This window comes from Oncorhynchus nerka, linkage group LG26, assembly GCF_034236695.1.
Source record: "Oncorhynchus nerka isolate Pitt River linkage group LG26, Oner_Uvic_2.0, whole genome shotgun sequence".
Classification (NCBI taxonomy): domain Eukaryota; kingdom Metazoa; phylum Chordata; class Actinopteri; order Salmoniformes; family Salmonidae; genus Oncorhynchus; species Oncorhynchus nerka.
In genome coordinates, this window is record NC_088421.1 from 33,701,612 (window position 1) to 33,726,690 (window position 25,079).

Genomic DNA, 25,079 nt, shown 5'->3' on the forward strand with positions numbered 1-25,079 from the left:
CACACACACAGTACACACACACACACACACACACACACACACACACACACACACACACACACACACACACACACACACACACACACACACACACACAGTACACACACCAAGGTTATCATAGTTTAGTTGTTTTATATTCCTGTGTATTTCTAGAATGTAGCTTTTTATTTTAAATTCAGTTTAGTTTCAGTTCATTTTCAGACCTGCTAGTTTTGATTTACTTTTAGTTGTATGGACATATTTCTATGCATTGTTATATTATTCCGTTTCAGTTTCAGTGTTATTAAGGACAGAAAGCATGCGTTGGAGCAGCAGCAATACATAAGGTCATGGGTCAGGTCATAAATTAGGTTCGGTTTCTAAAATAAAGTCAATCTCAATGTGACTTGGATTGAAAAAGAAAGAGCGCTGAGACTGGTGCAAAACGTATGTTGTAAACACTCTAAACCATGTTTACACCAATCCAATGCTTTTTAACTTTAGTAGCACATGTAAGAAGAATGCCTATGTTTCCCTGTTAGCTAGCTATGTTTCCCTGTTAGCTAGCTATGTTTCCCTGTCAGCTAGCTATGTTCCCATGTTAGCTAGCTATGTTTCCCTGTCAGCTAGCTATGTTTCCCTGTTAGGTAGCTATGTTTCCCTGTCAGCTAGCTATGTTTCCATGTTAGCTAGCTATGTTTCCCTGTCAGCTAGCTATGTTTCCCTGTTAGCTAGCTATGTTCACTGTTAGCTAGCTATGTTCACTGTTAGCTAGCTATGTTTCATATTGTAGTACACCTACTGTAATCAGTATAAACCTGTCAGCTAGCTATGTTTCATTAATAATTGACTGGATGAATGAATGAAGTTCCTGTCAGCTAGCTATGTTTCCCTGTTAGCTAGCTATGTTTCCCTGTTAGCTAGCTATGTTTCGTAATAATTGTAATTGTGAAAGATGCATTCACAAGACGAAAGTGGTCCCCGAATATTGCGTACTACCTCACATACAGTATGGGCAGATATGTGCACCACGTCATTGCTCTTTCTCTCTCCCTCTCGCTGTGCTGTGTGTGCGCATCTTGCTAGCTGTCACTCAAATGGCAAAGGGCTGAAGCTCATTGGCTAGGACCAGTGCTTGACATGGTCAGGAGTACCGGCATCTCAAATGTTCTACTTCTTGAATTCTTACACCTCTTATTAGCTCAACAGTATTGTGGAGCTCCTGCACCTCTTATTAGCTCAACAGTATTGTGGAGTTCCTGCACCTCTTATTAGCTCAACAGTATTGTGGAGCTCCTGCACCTCTTATTAGCTCAACAGTATTGTGGAGCTCCTGCACCTCTTATTAGCTCAACAGTATTGTGGAGTTCCTGCACCTCTTATTAGCTCAACAGTATTGTGGAGTTCCTGCACCTCTTATTAGCTCAACAGTATTGTGGAGCTCCTGCACCTCTTATTAGCTCAACAGTATTGTGGAGTTCCTGCACCTCTTATTAGCTCAACAGTATTGTGGAGTTCCTGCACCTCTTATTAGCTCAACAGTATTGTGGAGCTCCTGCACATAAATGTAAACAAAACCGGCACCAGAAATGAGTACTGACACCTATTTCAGTCCAAGTCAAGCACAGGCTATAACTGTAATTGCTAGGGGGCTGGCCCTCACGGGGGAAACATTTTGGGAAATGGTGGAGCACAGTTCTAGGAAAAACAGTTGCTTTCAAACTCGGGATTTGGTGGCTAATTGAGGTAAGACTAATTCTGCATGTATGAACTACACATTGACACATCCAGCCCAAAGCGGGAGATTTTAAAAATACTTAGTAATCGCCAAAGTTCAGGAGCATGTCTTTCCAAACTGACAGCCACTACAGGGCAAAACAGGTTCAAAAAAGACATGGGAAAATGCTCAAGCATTAAAGGTTTAAGACTTGCTGCCACTCTAATCTGTCCTCATCTTAAATTGATGGTGCATTACTATCACATACCAGTTAAATTGGTACAGCACTCTTAATATAGTCTCCTAAAATATGTTAATAAGACAGAAACAACAATACCACTCGTGGTCAAAATGTTTTCAACCCAACAAAAATGCAATATACAGCAATTACCCCCCCCACACACACACAAAATGTTCCCACAATGCACCATAATTGACAGCATGTTGCAGTAAAACTTTCACAGTAGTTTACTGATGATAATAGCCCAAATGACTGTATGAATGCTAGTTTTATGTTAGTGTGGTGCAGAGCCTGTGAGCAGGGTTGTGGGTGGAAATCCTGTTCATCGCTCTCTTATGGAGTGGTGCTTGTCCACAGCTCTGTGCTCCATGTCCTTTCCCACCCTCTGCTAAAAACTGCTCTGTGCCCCCGAGAGTGAAAAACACAGTGTAACGGCTGTTGGTGGAAGGTGAGGACCAAAGTGCAGCGTGGTACGTGTTCATCATTTATCAAATAGAACTGAACACTAAATACAAAAGAACAACCGAAACAGCTCCGTCAGGTGCAAAACACACTAAACAGAAAATAACTACCCACAACTCATAGTGGGAAAACAGGCTGCCTAAGTATGGTTCTCAATCAGAGACAACGATTGCCAGCTGCCTCTGATTGGGAACCATACCAGGCCAAACACATAGAAATACAAAACCTAGACTACAAAACATAGAATGCCCACCCCAACTCACACCCTGACCAAACTAAAATAGAGACATAAAAAAGGAACTAAGGTCAGGACGTGACAGTACCCCCCCCCCCCCCCCTAAGGTGCGGACTCCGGCCGCAAAACCGAAACCCATAGGGGAGGGTCTGGGGTGGCATCTGTCCGCGGTGGCGGCTCTGTCGCGGGACATGGACCCCACTCCACCTTAGTCTGGGCCCACTTCGGTGGCACCTTTGGATCGCCGACCCTCGCCGCCGACCCCGGACTGGGGACCCTTTCAGCGGGCCCCGAATAGACGGGAGACTCTGGCAGCGCCCGGAGTGAAGGGAGGCTCTGTAGCCCCAGCCTTTGGGAATCTCGAGCCACACTCCAGTCAAATTGGGCGAGCTCCGCTCCAGCTCCGGTCACGACCTGTATGTAGTGACAGCAATGCCCAACATCTCCATCTCCTGGATGAATTTACCCGCCAGATTCAGCAGCGTGACAAACAACAAAAGGCATGGATTTTTGCCCTAATTTGTTTTTTTTTCAATTTCATGATGGTTTTTATTTTATTTAGTTCGTTTTGGAGCCAAATATAGAACTATACTGATTTCAAACTGGTTTGTTAATTATTTTATTTCAGTTTACTAATTGTTTTTCATGATTAGTTTTCATTTTGACACTTTTACAACAATAACATTTATTTGGTGGGTGCTTATATTTGTCCTATTTCACACATATACACGTGTGTAATAATACACATGTGTAAATTAACCCACACATATACACGTGTAATAATACACATGTGTAAATTAACCCACACATATACACGTGTGTAATAATACCCGTGTAAATTAACCCACACATATACACGTGTGTAATAATACACATGTGTAAATTAACCCACACATATACACGTGTAATAATACACATGTGTAAATTAACCCACACATATACACGTGTGTAATAATACCCGTGTAAATTAACCCACACATATACACGTGTGTAATAATACCCGTGTAAATTAACCCACACATATACACGTGTAATAATACACATGTGTAAATTAACCCACACATATACACGTGTGTAATAATACGCATGTGTAAATGAACCCACACATATACACGTGTGTAATAATACCCGTGTAAATTAACCCAGGCAGTTAACCCACTGTTCCTAGGCCGTCATTGGAATTTGTTCTTAATTAACTGACTTGCCTAGTTAAATAAAGGTTAAATAAAATGTTTTTTTGCCTATCCCACTCTCCCTGAGACACCCTCTGAGAGTGGGGTCACAGCCAGGGTCAGCCATTATCAACAGTGACCCTGGAGCAATTAGGGTTAAGTGCCTTTCTCAAGGGAACATCAGATTTTCTTGTAGAATCAGGGATTAGGACTAGCAACAATTGGGTAGTTTCAGTTTCTCTCAAACCCCCGCCCCCACACCCCCCATCAATGCACCACAAGAGGCCCTGAGGCATTTCGTTACAAAATTGTATTTTTATTTACATATCCAGGAATAAACCAATGAGCAAAGAAGGAGAAAGACAGGAAAGGAAAGAATATGTTGACTAAGAAACTAAATAATAATAATACTACATGTTCAGATGTGGTTGTGATGATTTAACACAGTCACACCACAGACTGACCCAACACACTAGGAAGGAATCATCAGTCCAGTGTCCCTCAGTCAGTCATTTACAATGATACACTATTACAAACTAGCATGTCCTGGGATAAACACAACAAAAGCATGCTAAAGAACCAAATGGGGTTTTACAGTCTTCTGAAAACAAAAACTGGTTCTGGAACTGGGTTGTACACACACAACTCTGTCATTTTAACATATGGGTCCTGTTCAAAAGGAGCACACGTTTTAAAAACGTTTTTCAACGGAAAACAAAAATGAGTTTTTTATTGGACAAGAACAACCCATTTTCTTCTATTTGGGGCCTAGTGAACAGGACCCAGGGGCCTGACTACAGGAGGGTGTGGCAGCCTCCCTACAGGCCTTCTTTTGAAGAAGATGATAATAACAAGAGTCAATTAAATCATGAGATCTAGAAATACTAGATGAGACTCGGGCTCTTATGTAAGCTATTGGTCTTGAACGGAGTGACTTGGGGAGGGGGTCACCACCATAGAAATAGAATTACTAGAATGGACATTCCCATTAAAGTCAATGTTCTGTTATGGGTGGCCCAGCGGCTCAACCCTAGACTGGAGCCTATCGCTCGAGGACTCAACACCTCCAACTCTTTCTGATATCATCATAATGGCAGCACATACCTTGCGCAATAGTGCAAACGCTCACATGAGTCTGATGACAATATTGAATGGTCTTTGACGCTTCTTGGCCCCAAAAGCACATGGACACTGTCCCCTTTTTTGATACACTTACCAACTATGGCAACAAACATAGGTTAAGTAACACATACCAAATTGCACCCTATTCCCTTTTGGGGTGCACTACTTTTGACTAGGGTCTATAGGAAGTAGTGCACTATATAGAGAATAGGGTGCCATTTGGAACTCACTCATACTCCCCATTGGACCCCAAGCCTCTGCCTATGCTACATAATGAGGGTGGAAAGTAATAATGATCACCCGGCCAATGGAAAATACTGATCAGCAGAACAAATCTCAGACAGATTATAAATACATTGTAAAATATATACACAGCAACAACAATAAAGAAAATAATATGAAAAGGAAAAGCTACAATATTACACAACTCCTCAAATACAGCCCCTCTGGGCCAGTGCAGATTAAACAACATGACAGAGATGCAACATTTCAGACCATCGCAGATAGAAACACAATGTATAGAACTGTCATGGTCCTCTTTTCAACATGATAGAGAAACCCGTCTGCTCTATACGATATATTTCTATTTTTTTCTGAAATGTTGTGCTCCTCAAAAAGACCAGTCTGTCCCAACGCAGTTTGCTCCTCCCACCGCAGCCAATCAGACAGACAGCCACTCTCTAAACACACCAATCACAACAGAGTGCTTCGCTGTGTAAGGTGCATCGTCCAATCAAAACATGGGGCTAGTAGTGTACAACTGCAGGTAAAAACCTTTCCCCTTCTCTCTCACACACACACTCCCAGCCATCACACCTTCACAGTCCTGCAGAGGGCGCCAGAACCCCACCCAGTGGACACACTCCGCCACTACAGTGCATTTCACGCAGGGGAATAGAAAAGAACCAGAAACGTGAACCTATATATCCTGGTGGATGATGACTAGCTTACACGACAGATCATGTCAACAATGTCAACAGCAACACTTTACTGGGGTGAAGTCCTCCCCTGCTAAACTGTCACTCTGAGAGCTGTCTACTGACAGGTGATATGAAACTAATGGCAGGTAACTGTCAGGTATATTTATTCGTCTGTCTGTATGCCTGATATGATTCTCAATGTCTAGTTAGACTGTCTGTATGTCTGTTCGTCAGCTGCAGGCCAAATGCCAAAAACCTCCTTCATCCATTTTGTGTGTGTGTGTGTGTGGGGCTGGTCTCTCTGCCTCGCTCTGTATCGTCTAGGCAGAGGTGACAGTGGTGCCGCTGCCCAGCTTAATAATCATCTGCTGGCAGTCGTGGAGGGTGCGCTTGTCCCCCAGCTTCTCCAGTGTCCGGGCTGCGTCCGCCAGCATGCCCACCCGCTGGCCCGGTGCCGACAGGAAGGAGGGGGGCAGGTAGCGACACGCCAACATCACCGCCTCAGCCTGCTCCCTCTGGCCAGGACGCATCTCACACTCCTCTGTAGAATCACACACAACACACACAGGTGAGTTGTGGGGATACAGAGAGGGATACTACACAGATAACACTCATATCGCGCCGTGTCTCTTTCGACCTCATTATGAAAGGCTTAAAAAAGGAACACAAAACCCACAGAACTTCCAACCTTTCTCACACACGCAAACTACAAAAACCCCTCCCTGCAGTTACCCGTCTTGGCTCCGGGGGTGGCTCTGCGTCTGAGCGAGCGGTCCAGGAGCTGATGTGTTCGCGTGGGACTGGCCCCAGCCATCAGCCTGGCGGTTGCCTCATGAAGAAACAACTGAGAGGGAGAGAGAGAACAGTGTTTGATGAGTGAGAAGTCAGAAATCTACCTAGATCAACCTGTGTCCATATACATGCATGTGCCCGTGTCTACATGTGTATGTATGTCCTCCTCCACGTCCTACCCTGCGCATGGCGGGCCTGAAGCTCTGGGCCAGCTTCCTGAGGGAGGAGAGGTCCTGCTGGAAGCCGTGCAGCTCGGCCGGGGAGGCCTGCAAGGAGAGACCCCCGGGACTGGAGCTCTGCTGCAGACGCCACACGTTAGTCCGCATCACCAGCAGCAGGTCACACAGCAGCAACTGGACCACCTGGGGAAAGAGAGAGAGACAGAGAGATAGACAGGGAGAGAGACAGAAAGACAGAGAGAGATCAAGAGAGAGAGATCAAGACAGAAAGACAGAGAGAGACCGAGAGAGAGACCGAGAGAGAGACAGAGAGAGAGACAGAGAGAGAGACAGAGAGAGAGAGAGACAGAGAGAGACAGACAGAGAGAGACAGACAGAGACAGAGAGACAGACAGACAGAGACAGAGACAGAGAGACAGAGAGACAGAGAGATACAGAGACAGAGAGATACAGAGACAGAGAGAGAGAGAGATACAGAGACAGAGAGATACAGAGAGAGAGAGATACAGAGAGAGAGAGATACAGAGACAGAGAGAGAGAGAGAAGCAAACCTTATGGTGTGCGTATTGAAAATGACATTAGTTTGAAAGGCAGTAACAGTGTGTATTGATGTCTCCTGCCCATTGTGCTGTATGGGGCCCAGCTCTGTCTTGCACTGCAGGAACATTGCACCCAGCTGAGAGACACATGCAATGCAACTACAATGCACCACAGCTCTGGCCATAGCCGCTGTGTGTGTGTGTGTGTGTGTGTGTGTGTGTGTATATGTATATATATATATATGTGTGTATGTGTGGGTATATATACGTGTGTGTGTACCTTGTCTAGGCTGCTGCTGTGACAGTGTGGTCCCAGGTTGAGGCTGTCTCTCAGCAGGCCGCTGGCCCTCTCACTGTGGCTCAGACTCAGCTGACAGTTCTCTGGTTTGGTCAGCATGGCGCGCACCGCTCGGAACGTGTTCAAAGACGCCTTGGGCAACGGACTCCTGAGGACACATGAACAACTCTTTTCAGAAAGGTGGTGGAGAAGAACTGGGGTAATCTGTATGTCACTCCGGAATGTTCTACTACAGCTTGGTACAGTCCCTCGGCTGTGTGTGTGTGTGTGTGCGCGCGCTTGCGTGCGTGCGTGCGTGTACACTCACTCTGCAGTCTGTAGACTACGGGGCAGGTGCTCGGCGGCGGGGTACAGTCTCTCAGCCGCTGCGTCGTCTCCTTGAAGCCAGTTAATGATCACCACGGCAACCGACGACCACCATTTGGAATGAAGGTCACAGCCTGGAGGTCCCAGACAAGGTTTACACACAGTCAATAAAGAAAATACACACAGAGACAGGTTATTATTGGGATAGTTCCTGTAGCTGATCTAGAGATATCAACTGTAACTCTGTTGATACACAACAGCTTGCTGGGGTTAAGTTCAGGGTTATGTTTAGGGTTAAGTTTGGGGTTAGGTTTAGGATAAGGGCAAGGGTTATGTTTTGGGTGAGGCCTGGGGTTAAGTTTAGGGAAGAGTTTAGGTTTAGGGCTAGGTTTAAATGTATGTTGAAGGTTAGAGGATAGTTAGTTGACATGATGTTGACAGGTTTAGAACATCTATGTGGGACTATCCAGACATGCTGAAACACAGACACCATCCCTTCCTTTATCTCTCTCCCTTTCACACATGATCAAATCCAGCTGTTCTCTGGCATGTTCCCCCTCTGGCATGGTCACACCCTGCTAATACTGCAGCTATACTGATAGCCACATCTCTCCAAGGGAGAAGACCTCCTTTGCTTAACATTGGGCCAACACAGCTTTCATCAAATCAGATGGCTGATTCATCACAAAACCATTTGATGTTGACAATTATTTCAATGATTACTTCATTGGCAAAGTGGGCAAACTTAGGCAGGAAATGCCAACAACGAACAGTGAGCCATCGTACACATGCATAACAAAAACAATACTGAAAGAAAAGCATTGTAAGTTTGAATTTTGTAAAGTTAGTGTGGGAGAGGTGGAAAAATTATTGTCATCGATCAATAATGTCAAACCTCTTGGCATTGACAACTTAGATGGTAGGCTGTCATTGTAAATGAGAATTTGTTCTTAACTGACTTGCCTAGGGGTTAAGGGTTAAATAAAAAATACAAATGGAAAGCTACTGAGGATGGTAGCTGACTCTATAGCCACTCCTATCTGTCATATCTTTAATCTGAGCCCAGAGGAAAGTCTTTGTCCTCAGGCCTGTAGGGAAGACAAAGTCATTCTGCTACCCAAGAGTGGTAAAGCGGCCTTTAGCAAACTGTTGAAAAAAATAGTGTTTGACCAAATAAACAAATTAACAACAGACTTTCAGCATGCTTATAGAGAATGGCACTCAACATGTACTCCACTGGCACAAATGACTGGCACAAAATAAATATATAAGAAGAAGATTGTGGGAGCTTTACTGTTAGATTTCAGTGCAGCCTTTGATATTATTAACCATAACCTGTTGAGAAAATGTATGCATTATGGCTTTTCACCCTCTGCCATATCATGAATTCAAAGCTATATCTCTAATAGGTTTCTTTAATGGAAGCTTCTCTAATGTCAAACATGTAACATGTGGTGTACCGCAGGGCAGCTCTCTAGGCCCTCTACTCTTTTCTATTTTTCCAATGACCTGCCACTGGCATTAAACAAAGCATGTGTGTCCATGTATGCTGATGATTCAACCATATAGGCATCAGCAACCACAGCTAATGAAGTCACTGAAACCCTTAACAGAGTAGCAGTACATTTTGGAATGGGTTGCCAATAATAAAGTGGTTTCTTAAACTAAGAGCATTGTATTTGGTACAAATCATTACCGAAGTTCTAGACCTCAGCTGAATCTGGTAATGAACGTTGTGGCTGTTGAACAAGTTGAGGAGACTAAATTACTTGGTGTTACCTTAGATTGTAAACTATCAGGTTCAAAACATATAGATTCAATGGTTGTAAAGCTGGGGAGAGGTCTGTCTGTAATAAAGAGATGCTCTGCTTTTTTGACACCACACTCCACAAAGCAAGTCTTTCAGGCTCTAGTTAGATCTTATCTTGATTATTGTCCAGTCATATGGTCAAGTGCTGCAAAGAAGGACCTAGTTAAGCTGCAGCTGGACCAGAACAGCACGGCACGTCTGGCTCTTCCTTGTAATCAGAGGGCTGATATAAATACTATGCATGCAAGTGTCTCTTGGCTAAGAGTTGTTATAATAAATATTAATGTGTTGGAAATTCCAAATCGTTTGCATAGTCAACTTAGACACAGCACTGACAGACACACACACTTACCCCACCAGACATGACACCAGGGGTATTTTAACAGTCCCCAGGTCCAGAACAAATTCTAGGAAACGTACAGTATTATACAGAGCCATGAGTGCATGGAACTCCCTTCCATCTCATATAGCACAACAGCAAACCTCGTTTCAAAAAACAAATAAAGCAACACCTCACGGCACAACAAATAGCTTACAATACTCTACTCAGCAAACTGGATGCAGTCTATTATAATCCCCTTATACCACCCACCACTGCGACCTGTATGCTCTAGTCGGCTGGCCCTCGCTACATATTCATCGCCAGACCTACTGGCTCCAGGTCATCTATAAAAGCCTATGCTAGGTAAAGCTCCGCCTTATCTCAGCTCACTGGTCACGATAACAGCACCCACCCGTAGCACGCGCTCCAGCAGGTACCTCTCACTGGTCACGATAACAACACCCACCCGTAGCACGCGCTCCAGCAGGTATATCTCACTGGTCACGATAACAACACCCACCCGTAGCACGCGCTCCAGCAGGTATATCTCACTGGTCATCCCCAAAGCCAACATCTCCTACCTCCCCACGCCATTTGCACACACTGTATATAGACTCTTTTTTCCCCTTTTTTTTCTTCTACTGTATTATTGACTGTATGCTTGTTTATTCCATGTGTAACTCTGTGTTGTCGTTTGTGTCGCACTGCTTTGCTTTATCTTGGCCAGGTCACAGTTGTAAATGAGAACTTGTTCACAACTGGCCTACCTGGTTAAATAAAGGTGAAATACATTTTTACAAATAATAATAAAAAACGCCTCTCCCCCATGTGACCTACTTGTTGTGTGTATGTACTGACGTATGTGTAACTGATAGATGTAAAGTATTTTGTCTGTAATGTATTTTTGGTTGTGTCGTACCCCAGTAAGAATAGCTCCCATTGGCGTCGGCTAATGGAGATCCTAATAAATCACATCCAATCAAACGCACTCACACACAAAGAGACAGCTATGCTGACTGGGCAATCTAACACCATGCCAAGAAAAGTCTCCTTTCAAACGCTCTTCCTTCTCTAGCTACTTCTTCAAGATGATTAGATGCTTGACAGGACTGGTAGATGGAGCGATGCAGAGGACCATGCCTTTTAACCTCCCATCTCCTCTCAGAGAAAATGAGAGAGAGAGAGAGAGAGAGGTGCTGAAAGGAGCGAGGCTATCTGAGGGGGCATCTCAACAGTCTAGAGTGGCTTCCTCTCCTTGTCTTTGATTGCACTGATCTGACAACACAGGGATCAGTGGAAGCAATGTCAGAAGATAGAGACATGTTACTGAAGATCAGTGTGACTGAAGGAAAGGAGATAAGAGGAAGCCACTTTAGACTACAGATACACTGTCAAATACACCCTAAATGAGAGACACCCAGTATTGTGCCTGAACTGCAGAGGTGAAACTCAGACCACAGCATATAGACACACAAATATAAGGCCAGGAGTCATACCAGTGACGGTGGCCATGTTGGATCCGATGGCGAAGGACTGGGTGTTGGCTCCGGCGGCGTCTGATGCACTAGTCAACAGCTGAAGGTACTCCAGAGCATCCGCATACTCCCTGGGGAATACACACACAGCTTAGTTAGTTAAAAGACTATTAGTTCTCCCTGGGGAACACACACACACAGCTTAGTTAGTTAAAAGACTATTAGTTCTCCCTGGGGAACACACACACAGCTTAGTTAGTTAAAAGACTATTAGTTCTCCCTGGGGAACACACACACACAGCTTAGTTAGTTAAAAGACTATTAGTTCTCCCTGGGGAACACACACACAGCTTAGTTAGTTAAAAGACTATTAGTTCTCCCTGGGGAACACACACACAGCTTAGTTAGTTAAAAGACTATTAGTTCTCCCTGGGGAACACACACACAGCTTAGTTAGTTAAAAGACTATTAGTTCTCCCTGGGGAATACACACACAGCTTAGTTAGTTAAACGACTATTAGTTCTCCCTGGGGAACACACACACAGCTTAGTTAGTTAAAAGACTATTAGTTCTCCCTGGGGAACACACACACAGCTTAGTTAGTTAAAAGTATTTAAAATACTATTAGTTCTCCCTGAGGAATGCACACACAGCTGAGTTACAAGTATTTAAAATACTATTAGTTGTCCTTGAGAGAACACACACAGCTTACAGTTGAAGTCGGAAGTTTACATACACTTAGATTGGAGTCATTAAAACTTGTTTTTCAACCACTCCACAAATTTCTTGTTAACAAACTATAGTTTTGGCAAGTCGGTTAGGACATCTACTTTATGCATGACACAAGTAAGTTTTCCAACAATTGTTTACAGACAGATTATTTCACTTAAAATTCACTGTATCACAATTCCAGTGGGTCAGAAGTTTACATACACTAAGTTCACCGTGCCTTTAAACAGCTTGGAAAATTGTCATGGCTTTAGAAGCTTCGGATAGGCTAATTGACATCATTTGAGTCAATTGGAGGTGTACCTGTGGATGTATTTCAAGGCCTACCTTCAAACTCAGTGCCACTGCTTGATATCATGGGAAAATCAAAAGAAATCAGCCTCAGAAAAGAATTGTAGACCTCCACAAGTCTGGTTCATCCTTGGGAGCAATTTCCAAACACCTGAAGGTACCACGTTCATCTGTACAAACAATAGTATGCAAGTATAAACACCATGGGACCACGCAGCCGTCATACCACTCAGGAAGGAGACGCGTTCTGTCTCCTAGAGATGGATGTACTTTGGTGTGAAAAGTGCAAATCAATCCCAGAACAACAGCAAAGGACCTTGTGAAGATGCTGGAGGAAACCGGTACAAAAGTATCTATATCCACAGAAAAACGAGTCCTATATCGACATAACCTGAAAGGCCACTCAGCAAGGAAGAAGCCACTGCTCTAAAACCGCCATAAAAAAATCCAGACTATGGTTTGCAAATGAGCATGGGAACAAAGATGGTACTTTTTGGAGAAATGTCCTCTGGTCTGATGAAACAAAAATAGAACTGTTTGGCCATAATGACCATCGTTATGCTTGGAGGAAAAAGGGGGAGGCTTGCAAGCCGAAGAACGCCATCCCAACCGTGAAGCACGGGGGTGGCAGCATCATGTTGTGGGGGTGCTTTGCTGCAGGAGGGACTGGTGTACTTCATAAAATAGATGGCATCATGAGGAGGACAATTATGTTGATATATTGAAGCAACAACTCAAGACATCAGTCAGGAAGTTAAAGCGTGATTGCAAATGGGTCTTCCAAATGGACAATGACCCCAAGCATACTTCCAAAGTTGTGGCAAAATGGCCTTAGGACAACAAAGTCAAGGTATTGGAGTGGCCATCACAAAGCCCTGACCCCATCCTATAGAAAATTTGAGGACAGAACTGAAAAAGCGTGTGCGAGCAAGGAGGCCTACAAACCGCGGCAGGTAGGCTAGTGGTTAGAGCGTTCGTCTATTAACCGAAAGGTTGCACTATTGAATCCCTGAGCTGACAAGGTCAAAAAATCTGTCTTTCTGCCCCTGAACAAGGCAGTTTACCCACTGTTCCTAGGCAGAATTTGTTCTTAACTGACTTGCCTAATTAAATAAAGGTAAAAAATAAATAAATACATAAATAAATGACTCAGTTACACCAGCTCTGTCAGGAGGAATGGGCCAAAATTCACCCAAGTTATTGTGGGAAGTTTGTGAAAGGCTACCCGAAACGTTTGACCCAAGTTAAACCATTTAAATGCAATTCTACCAAATACTATTTGAGTGTATGTGAACTTCTGACCCACTGGGAATGTGATGAAAGAAATAAAAGCTGAAATAAATCACTCTCTCTACTATTATTCTGACATTTCACATTCTTAAAATAAAGTGGTGATACTAACTGACCTAAGGCAGGGAATTTTTACTAGGATTAAATGTCAGGAATTGTGAAAAACTGAGTTTAAATGTATTTGGCTAAGGTGAATGTAAACTTGACTTCAACTGTAGTTAGTTAAAAGTATTTAAAATACTTAGTTCTCCTTGAGAACACACACGTAAAAGGCTTGTTCAAAAAGGGATTGTAGACAATTTAAGACAAAATAAGGCCTAAAATATTAATAAGTCAACATTCTGTATTTTACAACTCAATGTTAGATGGTTCTCCACGCCCTGAAAGTAGACTATGGACATTTTTTAAATGTTTTTTTTTTACAGCCACTAGAAACATCAGCTAACTTTAGCCACCACTGGCTAAAATTCTGTGGGATTGATAAAGGCAACTTTTAAGACTTCTGCACATAACCTGAGAACACTATTTGGCTGTGTGTTGCACCTACCCCTCTCCATCACTGGGGGTCTTCTCCCCCCGGGGCTGGGCCACACAGTATAGAGCCTTCTCCAAAAGGTGTTCCCTAAAGGCCTGGGTCACCTGGGCCAGAGGGTCCACTACGGAGACAGAGAGAGAGAGAATAATTAGGGTTAGCATAGTCATGGCAACCGATTTACACAATGAAAACTGGTTGCCCATATTGCTTTCATCATAACCAGTTTCCATGACAGGTGTTTCCTTTCATAAAGACACAAGCTGTCCACCTGTAGAGCCTCTCAACGCTCATTCTTCTGAGGGGCTCTTGTCAATAGTTGTACACTATATACCAGGGAATAAGGTGCTATTGGTCACATACACGTGCTTAGCAGATGTTGTTGCGGGTGTAGTGAAATGCTTGTGCTTCTAGTTCCGACAGTGCAGCAGGTGTGTCTACAGTACTGACCTGTGTTCCCTGCCTGGCTGTAGATGCTATCTTTGGGGGTGCTGCGGACGGCCCAGTCCCCGTCCACAAAGAAGCGGTGGCCCAGAGGGTGACAGAGCCACTGCATGGCCGGGGGGACACTGCCACTGGAGGAGAGACACGCCTGGCGGGCACTGCTCAGGAACACACGCTGGGGATGGAGAGAGACATGGAGATACAGGAGTGAGTAACGAGGTAGAGACACAGAGACAGACACACACGATACACTGAGCAACAAACCACACATTATAGCCAACGCCTCCCCCTCTCTCACAAACACCCACACCTCTTGGTAACCTAACTCTGTTACTCACGGAGGAGAAGTGAAGGAGTCTGGGTAGGCTGGCTTTGACTCGTAGGGCTGCAGAGACGTAGATCTCTCCTAGCGTGGCCACGGGGAGACAGGAGCCTGAACACTCGGCCAGGTTTACAGCACTCAGAGCCATGTGAACCGCAGACAGGTGGCTACCGCCCAGCTTACCTGCACACACACCCGTTGATTATAGACAGCTTGGCTGAACAAACACAGAAAACACACAGGATGAAAACACGCATCCATTCCTCTCAGGTCTACATAAAGTGTGTAGGAGTAGGGAGCTAGTGGATAACTCTGTATTGGACAGTAGTACTGCAGAGGAGAGAATGTACCTACTGTGTGATCTTGGGGAAATCTGAATCCATTTAGTGTTTGTTTTATTTCCCACTGATTGAGGATCTGAGACACGTTGGTGACAACCCTGAGGTATTCTGGTTACGGGACGAGCAGGGACACGTTGGTGACAACCCTGAGGTATTCAGGGGCGGCAGGGTAGCCTAGTGGTTAGAGCGTTGGACTAGTAACCGGAAGGTTGCAAGTTCAAACCCCTGAGCTGACAAGGTACAAATCTGTCGTTCTGCCCCTGAACAGGCAGTTAACCCACTGTTCCTAGGCCGTCATTGAAAATAAGAATTTGTTCTTAACTGACTTGCCTGGTTAAACGAGCATGAACATGTTGGTGACAACCCTGAGTTATTCTGGTTACGGGACGAGCAGAGACACGTCGGTGATAACGGGACGAGCAGGGACACGTCGGTGACAACGGGACGAGCAGGGACACGTCGGTGACAACTGGACGAGCAGGGACACGTCGGTGACAACCCTGAGGTATTCTGGTTACGGGACGAGCAGGGACACGTCGGTGACAACGGGACGAGCAGGGACACGTCGGTGACAACGGGACGAGCAGGGACACGTCGGTGACAACGGGACGAGCAGGGACACGTCGGTGACAACGGGACGAGCAGGGACACGTCGGTGATAACGGGACGAGCAGGGACACGTCGGTGACAACGGGACGAGCAGGGACACGTCGGTGACAACGGGACGAGCAGGGACACGTCGGTGACAACGGGACGAGCGGAGGCTTGTTTGAGATTGCTCAGTTTGTTCATAATGCCTGGAGGAGAAGGAGAAATGTATTGTTGGTGTAGTGCTGCTAGATGGTAGCCGGTTGTGTAGTGCTGCTAGATGGTAGCCGGTTGTGTAGTGCTGCTAGATGGTAGCCGGTTGTGTAGTGCTGCTAGATGGTAGCCGGTTGTGTAGTGCTGCTAGATGGTAGCCGGTTGTGTAGGGCGGCTAGATGCTAGCCGGTTGTGTAGCGCTGCTAGATGCTAGCCGGTTGTGTAGGGCGGCTAGATGGTAGCCGGTTGTGTAGTGCTGCTAGATGCTAGCCGGTTGTGTAGGGTGGCTAAATGGTAGCCGGTTGTGTAATGCTGCTAGATGGTAGCCGGTTGTGTAATGCTGCTAGATGGTAGCCGGTTGTGTGGCGCTGCTAGATGCTAGCCGGTTGTGTGGCGCTGCTAGATGCTAGCCGGTTGTGTGGCGCTGCTAGATGCTAGCCGGTTGTGTGGCGCTGCTAGATGGTAGCCGGTTGTGTGGCGCTGCTAGATGGTAGCCGGTTGTGTAACGCTGCTAGATGGTAGCCGGTTGTGTAGCGCGGCTAGATGGTAGCCGGTTGTGTAGGGCGGCTAGATGGCGGCTAGATGGCTAGCCGGTTTAGATGTAGCCGGTTGTGTAGGGCGGCTAGATGGTAGCCGGTTGTGTAGGATGCTGCGGCTAGATGCTAGCCGGTTGTGCTAGATGGTAGCCGGTTGTGTAGTGCTGCTAGATGCTAGCCGGTTGTGTAGGGTGGCTAGATGGTAGCCGGTTGTGTAATGCTGCTAGATGGTAGCCGGTTGTGTAATGCTGCTAGATGGTAGCCGGTTGTGTAGGGCTGCTAGATGCTAGATGGTAGCTAGATGGTTGTGTAGATGCTAGGTTGTGCTAGATGGTAGCCGGTTGTGTAGATGGTAGCCGGTTGTGCGCTGCTAGATGGTAGCCGGTTAGCCGGTGTGTAGGGCGGCTAGATGGTAGCCGGTTGTGTTGTGTAGGATGCTAGATGGTTAGCCGGTTGTGTTGTGTAGGGCGGCTAGATGGTAGCCGGTTGTGTAGCTAGATGGTAGCGGCTAGATGGTAGCCGGTTAGTAGGGCGGCTAGATGGTAGCCGGTTGTGTAGGGCGGCTAGATGCTAGATGGTAGCCGGTAGATGTAGCCGGGCGGCTAGATGGTAGCCGGTTTGTGGCGGCTAGATGGTAGCCGGTTGTGTAGCGCGGCTAGATGGTAGCCGGTTGTGTAGGGCGGCTAGATGGTAGCCGGTTGTGTAGGGCGGCTAGATGCTAGCCGGTTGTGTAGGGCGGCTAGATGGTAGCCGGTTGTGTAGGGCGGCTAGATGGTAGCCGGTTGTAGGGCGGCTAGATGGTAGCGGTTGTGGGGTAGATGGTAGCCGGTTGTGTAGGGCTAGATGGTAGCCTAGATGGTGCTAGATGGTAGCCGTAGTAGGGCGGCTAGATGGTAGCCGGTTGTGTAGGGCGGCTAGATGCTAGCCGGTTGTGTAGGGCGGCTAGATGGTAGCCGGTTGTGTAGGGCGGCTAGATGGTAGCCGGTTGTGTAGGGCGGCTAGATGGTAGCCGGTTGTGTAGGGCGGCTAGATGGTAGCCGGTTGTGTAGGGCGGCTAGATGGTAGCCGGTTGTGTAGGGCGGCTAGATGGTAGCTAGATGGTAGCCGGTTGTGTAGGGGATTGTGTAGGGCGGCTAGATGGTAGCCGGTTGTGTAGGGCGGCTAGATGGTAGCCGGTTGTGTAGGGCGGCTAGATGGTAGCCGGTTGTGTAGGGCGGCTAGATGGTAGCCGGTTGTGTAGCGCGGCTAGATGGTAGCCGGTTGTGTAGCGCGGCTAGATGGTAGCCGGTTGTGTAGCGCGGCTAGATGGTAGCTGTACCGGCAATGATCACTGTATGCATATAATTTGTCAAATGTTATTTTGTTCTGTAGTGTCTTGTAAGCCCATGTGGGCTGGGTACCGGTAGGTGTATGACACTTAAATCATATCAATCAACTAGCTGGTAACATTGACAAGGTAGACAAGGTTAGCCTTACCCTTAGCATTTGAGCCACAGGTCAAGTCCCGTTTCCAATTTCCACCTACCGGTCATGTGCAGCTGGTGCAGGCGGTGGTAGACCAGGGCAGCGTCGCGGCTGCTCATGCGAGCATCCTCCCGGAGCCCCCTGGCGCGGAGCCCCCCAGCCCTGGCAGCCAACCAGCGACCCACCCCTAGTCGCTGGAGGCAGAGGCGGAGCAGGGCCCACAGGGCGGCACAGGCCAGGTCCAACTGAGAGGTGGGTAAGGGGCGACCCAGGGCCTTGAGGCAGGTCCATAGGTTCTGACTGGCCTGGGCAAAGTCTCCCTATTGGGGAGGGAGAGAGGTGGGTAAGTATGGATGGTGGGGGGGGGGTGTTTGTTGACCTCATGAGCTTCCGACTGTTCACCCATACAATTCTTAATTCATTCACGGTTTATAGAAATATGTCCATCCAATAGAAAATTCTGTCAGAAAAACAATAGTTCCAACCCCATGCCTCTACCATATATGGTTCAAAGGTTACTCTGAGAATTTAGCATGTTTAGAGTGAATGGAATGTCATCACAGGCATAATCAAAAAGTGGTCACTGCTCAATAGAACTCTGTGGCACTGCTCTGCGGCAGGGCGGAGCTAACTTCGGATGTCAACTGACAACAGCGTTTTCTAAATGAAATCCACTGAAGACAAAACTAAAAAAAATGGGGCCTAAATATACATTTATTTACAAAGCTAAAAGACTGAATTTCAATATCCACCCTCCACGAAGACAATCTGTTCCTGTTTTCATTGTGCATTTCTGAGTCTTCTCCCTTTAAATCGTCATGGAAACAGCCCCTCTCAATGTAGATTGATCACAGTTATAGGCAATGAAAGACAAGGATCTGCAGGTGAAAATGACAAAGGTATCCAATTGACTTTTGAGTGGTCCAACCAGTTGAAACACCTCCAAATGATTCCACCTCACAACACCAAATTTGAAAGAGATACAACCTACCGCAGTGTAGTCTAAATGCTCACAGCAAATGAACGTTACATTTGACAACCGTGTAAAGTACAAGTTTATTAAGGTTATAATATTGTAGAGAACAATCTAATGATTCATTCTGTGTAATTTAGAATGACATAGGGCAAAGAAAACTGTTTTGACATTCATTTTATAGCAACCTCTTGGATTGTCCCGTTTCTATCTACATTATAGAGTGGTTCTTCCTAAAAGTTGCGTTGCACTGCAGCACAGCTTGCGGGCTGCCGCAGAATTCTATGGCACGCTATTTAAGTGTCAGCCATTGTTGCCATTAATGCTAGTTACTGCTAGTTTGACCACCAGAGGGAATCTTTGAGAAGCATTTGACTGTTTTTAATATTGGCTGTACTACCGAATTTAAAACCGTTTTGTAAGAACATAGTACACGGGGATTGAATAAGAAATTTAGCTTAATTAATTTGATTAATATTATGGTGTGTCTATTCCAAGAAAAATGAAAGCCTCTGCGTTTCCATTAGGAAAATATGGCACTGTACAACGTGACCGGTCGGGAGTAGGCTACTAAGTGACTGCGAGTGAAGAGCAAAGTAATCCGAACATTTCCACACCCTAATTGCAGGCTAACCAATACCCAAATAGATTCAGTGAAAATGAAAATCTCATTGATTTATCAAGTCTAGTCCCCATGCTTGTCTTAGAGGAGTGCAAAACGGTGCTGAAAAACCTCATAACAATTGGATGACTTTGGGTGTTCCAGTAAGCAACAATTTGTTGCCTTCATTAGCCTACTTTATTCCAATATTTCTGTCATTCAGTGATATTTATTCACATAGTAATTAGTTATGGAACCATCCAGATGAGGTTAGAAAACAACGCAGCCTGTTGTCCTGCTGATAGCCCATCTGGGGTGGACGACTTAAAAGAACTCCAGCACAGAGAAGAGAAAGGAGTCTTGAATAATTAAACATGTGGGTAAAATACTGTTTGACTTGGGGATCATGGTCACGGACAGTGGTATTTGCCGGTGTTATGCCGAACACGAAAGCCCAGGAAAATGAACAGGTACAGTAGGCTACAATACTGTAAATAGGCCTAATAATGCTCAAAATAATGCCTAAATAAATGGACTGTTGGTCTTTACTGTACGCTGCACATTTTGACATTGTATTCCATTTCCAGGGAGATTCAAGCCATCGACTCACTGATGGTTGAAGAATGTGCTGGCATCATGGCACAACATCAACATCGCTCTAATCACAGTCAGAAGACAGTTGAAGGACTGGAGTGAACTTACGGAAAGGCTCTGTAAGACACTATCTAATGATTATTTATTTTATTTTATTTTTTCTTCCTCAGAACATTAACCATCTCTTGTTTTGACCCAATGATTCGTCTGACAAACAAAGAACTTTGCGTGCTGCAGGCCAGGCATGGATCAAAGCTGGCGAGACATTCAATGACATCAAGAGATATGTTGGACCCTATGTCAGAGAGGTGTTTTTGGGACCACATCATGTCTATTGTCCTGCTAATAGCCCTTGTGAAAAACAAGTGTTGGAAAACATGTTATCTACTATCTAAGGGGATTTTATAGAACTATAATGCAGGGTTAATATTAACAATAATAATCGTTGGATAACAGATGGGCTCTCGGGACTCATTAAAAGGCGGCTTCCTTAGGTTTCAGGCCTTCAGTAGGTTATGGAAACATTGTTTTCAAGTCCTCTGGTGGTTACAGTCCTAACCCTGGAACGTGTGGCACCATTGAAAGAAGCTGGTTTGATGAAAACTGTCAATTTCGTCTGTTCTCTTTGGTCACAATGTCATAGTTTTTTTATGAACACAGTTACCATTAAAAAAACAATATGTTGATCTCTTCCCAACTATTTTACAATCTATATGGCAGAGCTGGCATTTTGTTGGTCCTTAAATGAAACCGGTATATATTTTTATTTATCACAATTTTCTTTTACCAATTTTGGTCTTTAAATTGTGACTAGGGGGCAGTATTTTCATTTTTGGAAAAATAATGTTCCCGTAGTAAACAGGATATTTTATCAGGACAAGATGCTAGAATATGCATATAATTGACAGCATAGGATAGAAAACACTCTAAAGTTTCCAAAACTGTAAAAATATTGTCTGTGAGTATAACAGAACTGATATTGCAGGCGAAAGCCAGAGAAAAATCCAAACAGGAAGGGACTCTTATTTAGAAGGCTCTGCGTTCCTATTCCTATTGAGCAGTGAATGGGCTATAAACCAGATTACTTTTTCTATGGCTTCCCTAATGTGTCTAGTGTCACAATACATAGTTTCAGGCTTTTATTTTGAAAAATGAGCCTGAACGTCAACATTGCGTCAGTGGTCAGCTGAAGTCTCTCAGAGTGTTTGGTGCGTAAAGGACAAATGCGGCCATTGTTTCTCTCTCTCCTACTAAGAAGCCACCAGTCCCAGTTGATATATTATCGAATAGATATTTGAAAAACACCTTTAGGATTGATTATAAACAACGTTTGCCATGTTTCTGTCGATATTATGGAGCTAATTTGGAATATTTTTTGCCGTTTTCCTGACTGCAATTTCCGGGCGATTTCTCAGCCAAACGTGAAGAAAAAAACGGAGCTATTTCGCCTACAAAAATAATATAAAGTATAAAAAATATTTAAAAAATATATAATATAAAGAACATTGGCTATCTAACTGGGAGTCTCGTGAGTGAAAACATCCGAAGCTCATCAAAGGTAAACGATTTAATTTGATTGCTTTTCTGATTTCCGTGACCAAGTTACCTGCTGCTAGCTGGACAAAATGCTATGCTATCGATAAACTTACACAAATGCTTGTCTTGCTTTGGCTGTAAAGCATATTTTGAAAATCTGAGATGACAGGGTGATTAACAAAGGGCTAACCTGTGTCTCAATATATTTCATTTGTGATTTTCATGAATAGGAATATTTTCTAGGAATATTGATGTCCGTTGCGTTATGCTAATTAGTGTCAGATGATGACAACGGTCCCGTTCACGGGATGGGGTGTCACTAGAGGTTAATGCAGGGCCGACAGACAAGTTCCTTACTTTTCCCCACTTCCACTTGATAAAGGTTCCAATTAATAACGTTTTTTTTATTTTATATTAGAATATTTGAGTTTAACCACAATATGATATTTTAGAGATGATTTTGTTTTCAAATAATTGAAAGTGAGAGATTATAATCTGAATAAAGGGGAAAAGGCCATTCTTGAACACGGGGTGAGACATTCTTAATAATTTGTAAATAAAGCCAGTTTTGATATTTAGAATGATTTATTTCTGTTATTAGAGTGAGAGAAACCAAAAGCCCAGCGTGCCTATTTTTGTGAAAATCGTCAGTCCACATGTCAAGTGTAATTCCCTCATTTACCCAAGTTCTCACTTAACTCCAGGCACACAGCCACAGTTTGTTGTTGTTGCCTGATGCAGGACTCTAGTGCCAGAGGAGACTCTCAGACTGAAAACACTTCCATTCATTTAAGAAAAGACCATTTGTGCCACAGTTTAGACTATCGATAGATCAGCGTTCTAACTCCGCCTTGTGATAGTGTGGCGCAATGACAGAATGCCACCATCTAGCACTAATGGTCGCAGCATAAGCTTGTAACTTTTAAAGGAAGAACCACTGTACAGCAGTGAGTGAACACCATACACCCTATTCCCTACATAGTGCACTATATAGGGAATAGGATGCCATTTTGACGAAATCCCATTCTCCATATTCTCACCCGTGCCAGGTCGAGGTCTGCCTGCTTGCGGTGCCTCCAGAACAGCACGGAGGATCCAGAGTGGGGCCTGGTGACTGGCTCTCCATAGACCAACACTCGGACCAGAACCCCAGCCACCAGCACACCATTCAGCAGCCACACCAACAGAGTGGGTAGCACCCAGTCCATCCAGCCCCACGAGTCAGCTAGGAGGAGAACACAGAGAGAGGATGACTTTTGGAGACACCCATACAGAATGACTTTTGGAGATACAACAACACATAACGAGTTTGAGACGCGCACGCAAACACACACAGACAAAGAAGAGATGGACTTACAAGAAAATACTCATGGGAGTATTAGATGAACTCACTAGGAGTAAGATACACACCTCCGCCACCCTCCCTCCCTCCATACCTGCGTTGTCTAGGCCCAGCATGATCCTGCCTGTCCCAGGATGCACTGCTTGGTTGTTAGCGGTGGTGCTGGAGCCCATCCCTCCACACAGCATGGCAGCCAGGGGATTGAGGGAGAGGAAGAGGAAGGTGAATGTGCACAGCGCCATGCGGGAGCGGTCCAGCATGCCAGCACTGCCCGGAGTGGACGAGGACGTGTCCATCAGATTGACCGCCGGCTGGACGGGAGAGGACAGAACACAAGGAGTCAGGGTTAGAAATAGAACTAAAGCAAGAGGCAGAGATGGAACTGGAACTAGAATTGTAATCAGGGAGTTAGAACTAAGAACTATAACTTAATATCATAAGTTTACCTTACATGATAATTGGAGACACCAATGGTTAGCCATTGAACAAAACAACGGTTTAGCTTCTCTGTTTAAGTTTGTCTCCAGCCTTGTTGCTACAGGATGTATGTTGCTAGAGAATTTCCTTTCATAGCGTTCTATTCTAGGTAACTATAGCTGAGAAGTCCAACATCTTTTAAGCACCTTTCTAAAAGTCACGAGAAGCATTAGTTATGGGTTGGGTTGCAATGGGTCTGAAACTTTCCGGGAAATTTCCGGAAATTTTCCATGGGAAGTTAAGCCCTGGAATTTAGGGAATTTTGCTTAAATTCATCAAAAATGTTATCTTATAACAGTGAACCTTTTTGTGGTACAGACAAGGCAATTCTAGGTCTGTGGCATATTTTGGTTAAACTATCCCCAATTCAATGGAATTCCAACCCTCTGCATGGACAGTGCATTCATCCATCACATGTGCAGTGCACTCTTCCATCAGATGTACAGCTAATTCTCAAGATCTTGCACACTAATGAGATGCTATTGAGCCCACACTAATACACTGTCTGAGCCAAGGACTACATGCTTTCTGGTAAGTTTTGATTACAATACTGGGTGGGGTGAATATATTTTATATGACAAACATGATTAAATTTTAACTTGTAAATAGTAGCCTACAGCAAAGTGTGTTTAAATCATTTATAACTTGTTAACAATTTATGCTAGTTAGTTTCTGCTACCATGTTGGTTTTAATTGCTTGAGCATGCTAACTGAGGAGTGTTAATTCACCTGTTTCCATACATATTTCATTTTAAAACATTTATCTTACAAAGGAGTTGTATAATCTAACTGCTTAACCATTGATCTTTAAATGGAATTGTATTTTTTCTCATCTTTACAGGAAAATGCCACGGGCACTATCTGATGTGTGGAGACATTTCCCTGCAGCTAATGTAGAAGGAAAAGCTGTGTACATTTGCAAATACTGTGTCAAATCATACATGCAGAATGCAACAACGATGCAGAATCATCTGGCCAAGTGCATAAAGTTCCCTCAGCGCTCACAACAAGCAACCTCTGACAAAAGTCCCTCTACTTCTATTCGAGGTGAAAATGATGAATCAGACATCTTATCAATAGCAATAGCTCATGGTCCTCCTGGAATCAGAAGTTTTTTTAACTCAATGGAGGAACATAGTCAAAGAAATGCTGATGAATGTCTTGCTCGAGCTGTGTATGCAACTGGTTCACATATGATGCTCACAGGCAATGTGTATTGGAAGAGATTTCGCCCAG

The 25,079-nt window shown here is 44.7% G+C and overlaps 1 protein-coding gene across 1 annotated transcript in view; it reads right to left on the bottom strand.

Annotated features, from left to right (window-relative positions):
• Positions 1-4,101: 4,101 nt before the first annotated feature.
• The window catches only part of srebf1 (sterol regulatory element binding transcription factor 1), a 32,778-nt gene continuing 11,800 nt past the window's right edge, over positions 4,102-25,079 (bottom strand). The window contains 12 exon segments of the mRNA XM_065010468.1: positions 4,102-6,389; positions 6,581-6,692; positions 6,820-7,002; positions 7,639-7,804; positions 7,964-8,096; positions 11,591-11,700; positions 14,428-14,536; positions 14,863-15,031; positions 15,195-15,361; positions 18,382-18,640; positions 23,065-23,249; positions 23,461-23,677. Of these exon segments, the coding sequence (XP_064866540.1) occupies positions 6,169-6,389; positions 6,581-6,692; positions 6,820-7,002; positions 7,639-7,804; positions 7,964-8,096; positions 11,591-11,700; positions 14,428-14,536; positions 14,863-15,031; positions 15,195-15,361; positions 18,382-18,640; positions 23,065-23,249; positions 23,461-23,677 (2,031 nt within the window). The 3' untranslated portion in view covers positions 4,102-6,168.